This window comes from Leuciscus leuciscus, assembly GCF_965113295.1.
Source record: "Leuciscus leuciscus genome assembly, chromosome: 8".
Taxonomy (NCBI): Eukaryota; Metazoa; Chordata; class Actinopteri; order Cypriniformes; family Leuciscidae; genus Leuciscus; species Leuciscus leuciscus.
Window position 1 is genome coordinate 8,728,307 of NC_138732.1, and position 8,362 is coordinate 8,736,668.

General features: G+C 38.3%; 1 protein-coding gene across 2 annotated transcripts; it reads right to left on the bottom strand.

The window, feature by feature from the left end:
• Positions 1 to 328: 328 nt before the first annotated feature.
• Positions 329 to 7,799, bottom strand: smu1a (SMU1 DNA replication regulator and spliceosomal factor a). Of its 2 annotated transcripts, XM_082177581.1 has the most exons (12): positions 7,682 to 7,799; positions 6,863 to 7,073; positions 6,598 to 6,750; positions 5,442 to 5,552; positions 5,205 to 5,333; positions 5,006 to 5,125; positions 4,794 to 4,910; positions 1,728 to 1,855; positions 1,526 to 1,652; positions 1,256 to 1,423; positions 988 to 1,140; positions 329 to 702 (listed from the first exon to the last, which is right to left on the bottom strand). In XM_082177581.1, the coding sequence occupies exons 1-12, from the start codon at positions 7,705 to 7,707 to the stop codon at positions 604 to 606; spliced, it is 1,542 nt and encodes a 513-aa protein (XP_082033707.1). In that variant the 5' UTR covers positions 7,708 to 7,799; the 3' UTR covers positions 329 to 603. The 2 variants fall into 2 exon arrangements, with proteins under 2 accessions (XP_082033707.1, XP_082033706.1); XM_082177580.1 differs by having other exon boundaries at positions 5,205 to 5,552.
• Between the last annotated feature and the right edge of the window lie 563 nt (positions 7,800 to 8,362).

Consider the following 8,362-nt stretch of genomic DNA (forward strand, 5'->3'; position numbering starts at 1 on the left):
GATTAGTTTGCATTAATCTGAAGAATAATTTAATTTCTGCAATTAATATATAGGCCTGGCTTATAATTTTCCTGTAATGTTGAATGGCTATAATTGCTCATTTTATACCTCAGTATTGCAATCAATGATATTGGCACTTAGATAAACATTCAACAAATTTGATTAAAAATATCAAATATTTAAATTGCTGTCTTTGTGTATTTCAACATGAAAATATTTTTTATGATTACAAATTTTAATGTCACTTGAGATTAATCACAAATATTGGTTAGGCAATTGTTTTAAACAATCTACATCTCTAGCTTTTCAAGTCAACAGATACAACTACTTGCAGTCAAATGTTTTAATGGACAGAGAAAAAAAAATGACAAGAAAAAACAATTGAAAAAATGATCTATTGTTGGATCAAAAAAACGTGTTACTATAAATTACAGATTAATCCATTAGCCAAATCTGACACTGTAGAAAAAAATGAAAAAGTTATCCACTGCACTTAAAAAAAACAGGTATATACACAAAAAGGGTTAAAAATAGGCAACGTATTCTAATTGTATTCTCCCGCCCCATCCAATCAGGATCCGCATATCGATGCCACATCTGTTGTTATGGCTTCCAGAGTTTGAGGAGCCCATCCTCACTGTATGTGGAGATTAAATTCTGGTGTGGGTGGTGGGCAATGCCAATAACATCCTTCTCATGAACCTGTCAAGACACAGATCAAATGATCAGCATCTACAAATCCTTTTGTGCATGTTCAATTTGATTTTTTTGTATAATTTTTTTTAAATATAAAAAAAAAATTATATATATATTAAAAAAAAAATTATACTTTTTTAAATTATTATTTTTTGGGGATGGAAGATAAAAATGAAAAAAAGATTTTAAATAAATATTTTAAAACAATACTAATATACTATTATACATACTATATTATTACTTTATTTTTATGAATGAATGAAGAGAAAGATGGACTGAAAGAGGGCTTACGGTCAAGGTTCTCTCTAGTTTGCCTGTGACTGTGCTGAAACAGTAAAGCACAAAGTCCTCTCCGACACAGTAGATCCACTCGCCACGTGGAGACAGAGTACAGCACACAAAATCACCTCCCTCTCTCTTACCAGAGCTGAAACTCCTCACAATCTGCAACAGGAAAAAACATAAGGAGAGTTCTCAGAGATTCATAATGCGCAGACGGACACATAATTTCCATTCTGTCATCTCTTTCATTAGCATTCATGAGTCTTGACATCCTCACCTGGCCTTGCATGTTCATGATGACAACAGTGTTGGATCGGTTACACACAACAAAATGCTCTGGGTTTTTGGGGAGCTGGATGACATTGTTAACAGTGATGTCTGTTCCCGCAGAGGTGCCTAGAGACTTAAATGTGCTGGTGCATTCTGAGGTCTTCACGTTCCAGATCTGGGAGAGAGGAAATACAAAGCCAGAAGTTAGATATTCACCTTTACTTGAGAGATTTGAGAAAAGACTTGACTAACTAGGTAATAATTTCAACAACATTACCTTCACAGTTCCATCAGATGAGGCGCTAATGACGTGATGTCCGTCAGGAGTAAGTGTGGCTTCATTCACAAATGAAGTATGACCTCTGAACTCCTTCAAAGACTTGCCTGATTTTAACCCATGAATCCTATTCAGAAACAAACGCAAGTTAATTTTGCTGTAGTTTTTGTGAAAGCTGAGGACAGTGATAATAGATGCTCACCTGATAGTCTGGTCGAAGGACGCGGAGAGAATCTGAGTGCTGTCTTTACTGAAGCTGAGACAGGTGACGCCTTTACTGTGAGCGCGCTCAAACCGCCGCAGACACTGACCGCTCTGTATCTTCCATACCTGGACAAACAGCAAAATAATCAATACATCAGCCTTCCTACTGTAAAAACAAATTACATTTTCATCCTGCTCAGAATGGGTTCTTGCGGAAGCTCAAACGTGTTGCGTAACTAGAATGAACCTCATTGGTTCTTGCGGAAGCTCAAACGTGTTGCGTAACACAAGAATAAACTTCATTGGTTCTTGCGGAAGCTCAAACGTGCTGCGTAACTAGAATGAACTTCATTGGTTCTTGCGGAAACTCAAACGTGTTGCGTAACTAGAATGAACCTCATTGGTTCTTGCGGAAGCTCAAACCTGTTGCGTAACTAGAATGAACTTCATTGGTTCTTGCGGAAGCTCAAACGTGTTGCGTAACTAGAATGAACCTCATTGGTTCTTGCGGAAACTCAAACGTGTTGCGTAACTAGAATGAACCTCATTGGTTCTTGCGGAAACTCAAACGTGTTGCGTAACTAGAATGAACCTCATTGGTTCTTGCGGAAACTCAAACGTGTTGCGTAACTAGAATGAACTTCATTGGTTCTTGCGGAAGCTCAAACGTGTTGCGTAACTAGAATGAACCTCATTGGTTCTTGCGGAAACTCAAACGTGTTGCGTAACTAGAATGAACCTCATTGGTTCTTGCGGAAACTCAAACGTGTTGCGTAACTAGAATGAACTTCATTGGTTCTTGCGGAAGCTCAAACGTGTTGCGTAACTAGAATGAACCTCATTGGTTCTTGCGGAAACTCAAACGTGTTGCGTAACTAGAATGAACCTCATTGGTTCTTGCGGAAACTCAAACGTGTTGCGTAACTAGAATGAACCTCATTGGTTCTAGCTGAAGCTCAAACGTGTTGCGTAACTAGAATGAACCTCATTGGTTCTTGCGGAAACTCAAACGTGTTGCGTAACTAGAATGAACCTCATTGGTTCTTGCGGAAACTCAAACGTGTTGCGTAACTAGAATGAACCTCATTGGTTCTTGCGGAAGCTCAAACGTGTTGTGTAACTAGAATGAACCTCATTGGTTCTTGCGGAAGCTCAAACGTGTTGCGAAACTAGAATGAACCTCATTGGTTCTTGCGGAAACTCAAACGTGTTGCGAAACTAGAATGAACCTCATTGGTTCTTGCGGAAGCTCAAACGTGTTGCGTAACTAGAATGAACCTCATTGGTTCTTGCGGAAACTCAAACGTGTTGCGAAACTAGAATGAACCTCATTGGTTCTTGCGGAAACTCAAACGTGTTGCGAAACTAGAATGAACCTCATTGGTTCTTGCGGAAACTCAAACGTGTTGCGAAACTAGAATGAACCTCATTGGTTCTTGCGGAAGCTCAAACGTGTTGCGTAACTAGAATGAACCTCATTGGTTCTTGCGGAAGCTCAAACGTGTTGCGTAACTAGAATGAACCTCATTGGTTCTTGCGGAAGCTCAAACGTGTTGTGTAACTAGAATGAACCTCATTGGTTCTTGCGGAAGCTCAAACGTGTTGCGAAACTAGAATGAACCTCATTGGTTCTTGCGGAAACTCAAACGTGTTGCGAAACTAGAATGAACCTCATTGGTTCTTGCGGAAGCTCAAACGTGTTGCGTAACTAGAATGAACCTCATTGGTTCTTGCGGAAGCTCAAACGTGTTGCGTAACTAGAATGAACCTCATTGGTTCTTGCGGAAACTCAAACGTGTTGCGAAACTAGAATGAACCTCATTGGTTCTTGCGGAAACTCAAACGTGTTGCGTAACTAGAATGAACCTCATTGGTTCTTGCGGAAACTCAAACGTGTTGCGTAACTAGAATGAACCTCATTGGTTCTTGCGGAAGCTCAAACGTGTTGCGTAACTAGAATGAACCTCATTGGTTCTTGCGGAAGCTCAAACGTGTTGCGTAACTAGAATGAACCTCATTGGTTCTTGCGGAAGCTCAAACGTGTTGCGTAACTAGAATGAACCTCATTGGTTCTTGCGGAAGCTCAAACGTGTTGCGTAACTAGAATGAACCTCATTGGTTCTAGCTGAAGCTCAAACGTGCTGCGTAACACAAGATGAACCTCATTGGTTCTTGCGGAAGCTCAAACGTGTTACGTAACAAGAATGAACCTCATTGGTTCTTGCGGAAACTCAAACGTGTTGCGTAACTAGAATGAACCTCATTGGTTCTTGCGGAAGCTCAAACGTGTTGCGTAACTAGAATGAACCTCATTGGTTCTTGCGGAAGCTCAAACGTGTTGCGAAACTAGAATGAACCTCATTGGTTCTTGCGGAAGCTCAAACGTGTTGCGTAACTAGAATGAACCTCATTGGTTCTTGCGGAAACTCAAACGTGTTGCGTAACTAGAATGAACCTCATTGGTTCTTGCGGAAGCTCAAACGTGTTGCGTAACTAGAATGAACCTCATTGGTTCTTGCGGAAGCTCAAACGTGTTGCGTAACTAGAATGAACCTCATTGGTTCTTGCGGAAACTCAAACGTGTTGCGTAACTAGAATGAACCTCATTGGTTCTTGCGGAAGCTCAAACGTGTTGCGTAACTAGAATGAACCTCATTGGTTCTAGCTGAAGCTCAAACGTGCTGCGTAACACAAGATGAACCTCATTGGTTCTTGCGGAAGCTCAAACGTGTTGCGTAACACGAGAATGTCTCGCCTCAAGCAAGCATGTCTCTTAAGACGACTTGGATAACCATTAGATTCATATGGATCTATTTTACAATCTCTTTATGAATATTTTGAACAGTTAGAGTTTTGGGTGAACAGACTTTCAATAGAGGGACAGAAATCTGTCAGATTTCATTACAAATATCTTCATTTGTGTTCTGAAGAAAACTGAAAGTCTTGTGGGTTTGAAACGACATGAGCGTGAGTAATTGATGACAGAATCTTCATTTTTGGGTGAACTAACCATATAATGATGGTTTTATTTATTTGTCCGATTTCAATAAAGTGTGTATGAGACCTTAATCTTGCCGTCTTGGGCTCCTGTGGCCAACATCTCAGTGTCCCGACTGAAAGACATGCACAGCACTGCGTCATCCATCATCATGAAGTTATCCTGAGCCTGATACTTCAGATCCTGTCCAACAGAGACACATGATCCATTATGAAAAACATGTACATAAACCGTTATTACAAACGCAGATGAATAAGTCTCAGGGTAGATTCACAGACCTTTCTGATTTTTCCAGTAGTGAAGTTCCATACTTCAATAAATCCATCCACAGATCCAGTGACCAGATACTGGCCATCAGGAGAGAAGCGCGAACACTCAACATGAGACTTCTGACCAAACTAAAAAAAGAAATAAAAAAAAAGGTGAGAGACAAATTCATCTTTTGTACATGTTGAGGACAGAAGCTGGTCAGTGTACCTTGATGTGTCTGGCCAGCTGTGTGGGGAATCGCTCCTCCTCTACATCCTTCACAGCTGCTTTACCTCTGAACAAATCAATGGTCATACCAGGAGGCAGAAGACCCTGATGCTGCTGCCACTTCAGAGACTTCAGAGAGAGAAACAGACAATTACCATCAAATATAGTAATATAAACTGTTCTTTTAAGTGTAATTCTTAGATCAGTGTATGCACGATGAAGGGAAGTTTTGCTCACCTGTCCAAGCAGAGCCATCAGACGTGACGGCGGTACCACACTGACCTCACCAGCGAGAGCCTGAGCTATGGCTGCTCTACGCTTCTCCTTACTGCTGCCGTCAGGATAGGCCTACAAATAAACATAGCAGGTCACAAATCATCCAGAATGGAGATGACCATTCTTGCTGTCAGGTGGAAACCTTGTATGTTCAAAACTGTTTTTTATACATGGAAAAGTTTCTTTATTTCCATAATTCCATTCAAAACGTTAAACTTCCATAGATTATAGATTCAGGGGCCCACAACTTAAACGATTTCAAGTATTTAGTTGTTTATTTGTACCAAACCTGGTTCAATGACCATGGTATCACTGTGTAATTACTGTGTGATTTCATGTAATATTCAAATTTTTTTGAAATCCTGTTTTCGTGGGTTTTATGAGCTGGAAGCCCAAATTATGTACAAATAAACAACTAAATACTTGAAATCGTTTAAGTTGTGGGCCCTGAATCTATAATCTATGGAACATTTAACGTTTTGAATGGAATTATGGAAATAAAGAAACTTTTCCATGATATTCACATTTTTTGGAAAGGGTCTGTATTTAGTGCTTCTTGAGTAAAAAAAATTGCTGTACTTATTTAGTCTTGCATTGCAAAGCAAAAACGGACCAAAATGTATGCGGCACTTCATTCACAATTGAGGCGGGGTGGAATTATAAGGTTTTACCGACAGTTTGAGGATCCAGTGGGTCACAAGCTCTTTTAAATACTTTTCATTGGTTAGATATTTGCAAAAACCCACAGAAAAACCTAAAGGGTGACCAATAGTAATGATTCATGAAAAAAATAGAAATACGGAGATACAAGGTTTCCGCCCAACAGTGACAATATTATAGTGTACTGAAGAAGCCTGAGGCCCATCGGTTTCATAAAGAACTGAAAATATTTTTACAATTATCATAATATAAAAGCTCTCTAATGTTGTGTTTTTATCTGCTTTTATCTGTCAAAGGAACTAAAATCTAAATCTTGATATGACAGTGATTTTAACAAATTGCAAAAGGCTGTGATTTAATTAAATAATTATATTTTCTGTTGCGTGTTTCAGAGCAAAGTGTGTTCACACGAACAGCTCATGATAGTGTTTTCAGTGCATAGTTTCAGATCCATCACCTCTCTGGGGTCAAAGTATGAGCGAGCCAGAAGGTTCTCCAGGTGGATGTATCGCTCGGGTTGGGTTTGTTTGAGCATGATCATGGGGTCCGTCTGCCTCAACAAAGATCTGGCAGCTCCCAACTCTCGGAGCTCAATCAGCTCAAGAACGACCTGTAAAAAGACCAAAAAAAACACCTATGATGTGTCCAATAATTCACTGATCAATCAAGGTCCCAAACTTATAAAACTGACTTATAAAAGTCCTGTTTTCTCTGTCTCTCACCTGTTCGTAAAGGTCAACGAGGGTCTTGTCAGGGAGTTTGAGGGACTGTATAGCCTGAAGTACAGTGTCCCAGTGACCGCTATTGATATCGGCCACAAAACTCTCAATGCTGTCCACCGTGTTGAGGGACACTGTCGTCTCCTCCTGGAGTGTCACTAAAGTCTTATGCAAGTTGTTTTCCTTCAGGTACTGCATGATCAGACGGATCACGCTGGAGAAACATGACAAAAAGAAGGCATTTCAGTAAGAGTTACTTTGAAAGACAGTAGTGAGTGTATATATTAGGGAATTTTTCACCAAAACATAAATAAATAAAACACCAATGTCTAAGAACATAACACATACATAAATATATATCATATGTGTATTTTTTTGTAATATTACAATACAGAGATGTTATATATATAAACATATCACTGTATTGTAATATTGCAAAAAAAATACACATATGATATCTACAATATAACACTAAATTGTTCTTCTAAAATTGCATAAAATCAAAAGGTATTGCATTTAGTCTGTTTGTTTCTAATTAAATAAAAGCAGAGAAATCTAGAGCTGTTTTTGCTACTAAAACCGGACAAAATACTAAGCAGGCTGAGCTTCTATACTTTAAATACCAAAATATAAAAGAGAAAAACTATCTAATATATAAACTTTGTGCAAAACCTAATCTCCTCATAATGCTAACACAGTTAGCCAGAGAAACAACCCAACACCTAAACGGTGCAAAAATCAGCCTGCAAAAATGGTGCTCGTTTAAATTACACAATTATGCATTCATGTCATGTTTTGAAACACACAATTTTATTTACTTACTCTGCTGACTCTATTTCAATAGACATGATTGACAAATGCTACTATTGCTGTGCGGAAAGAGAGAGGCTGAAGACACAGGAACGACACACACACACGTCTTCTTCTACGGCTCTGAGTTCATCTGAACTGAACACAAACAGCGACACCTAGCGGCTTCAAAAACATCCGTCACCAGATATTCCACAGACGATGACAAACTGTTTGTTTTGAAATTATAAAAAGATACAATTTCATATTCACAAATCTTAATTTGATAATTAAATGTTTTACAGAGCGATTCAGTGAAACCAGGCAGTACATTAACACCGTTGACTCACTTAATAATAAAATAAAAAAATAAAAAAACAGGAATATAGGAAATTTAAAAGAAATAAAGGGAACAGCACTGGTACATGACCCAGCTTGAACCTGAATTTGAACTTGAATCTCAATTTTGCAATTAACAAACAATTTTATCAACAATCTCTTCAACAGACTAAACTAAACTAAACTAAACTAAACTAAACTAAACTAAACTAAACTAAACTAAACTAAACTAAACTAAACTAAACTAAACTAAACAGCCTGTAATTTGATGTGGGGCAAACCAGAGCTGTTTCATGTAAATTTATAAAATTATTTTGTTTATTTTATTTTTAATTAATTAAGTAACTCTCTTTACAATTATTATCTATATACAAT

Bases quoted from the DNA above. Each gene is read 5' to 3' on its own strand.
- smu1a (XM_082177580.1), bottom strand. From the start codon at position 7,707: ATGTCTATTGAAATAGAGTCAGCAGA. The intron at 7,074-7,681 runs GTAAGTAAATAA...ATGTTTCTCCAG, and splicing joins ATTGAAATAGAGTCAGCAGA to CGTGATCCGTCTGATCATGC. The intron at 6,751-6,862 runs GTGAGAGACAGA...GTCTTTTTACAG, and splicing joins TCGTTGACCTTTACGAACAG to GTCGTTCTTGAGCTGATTGA.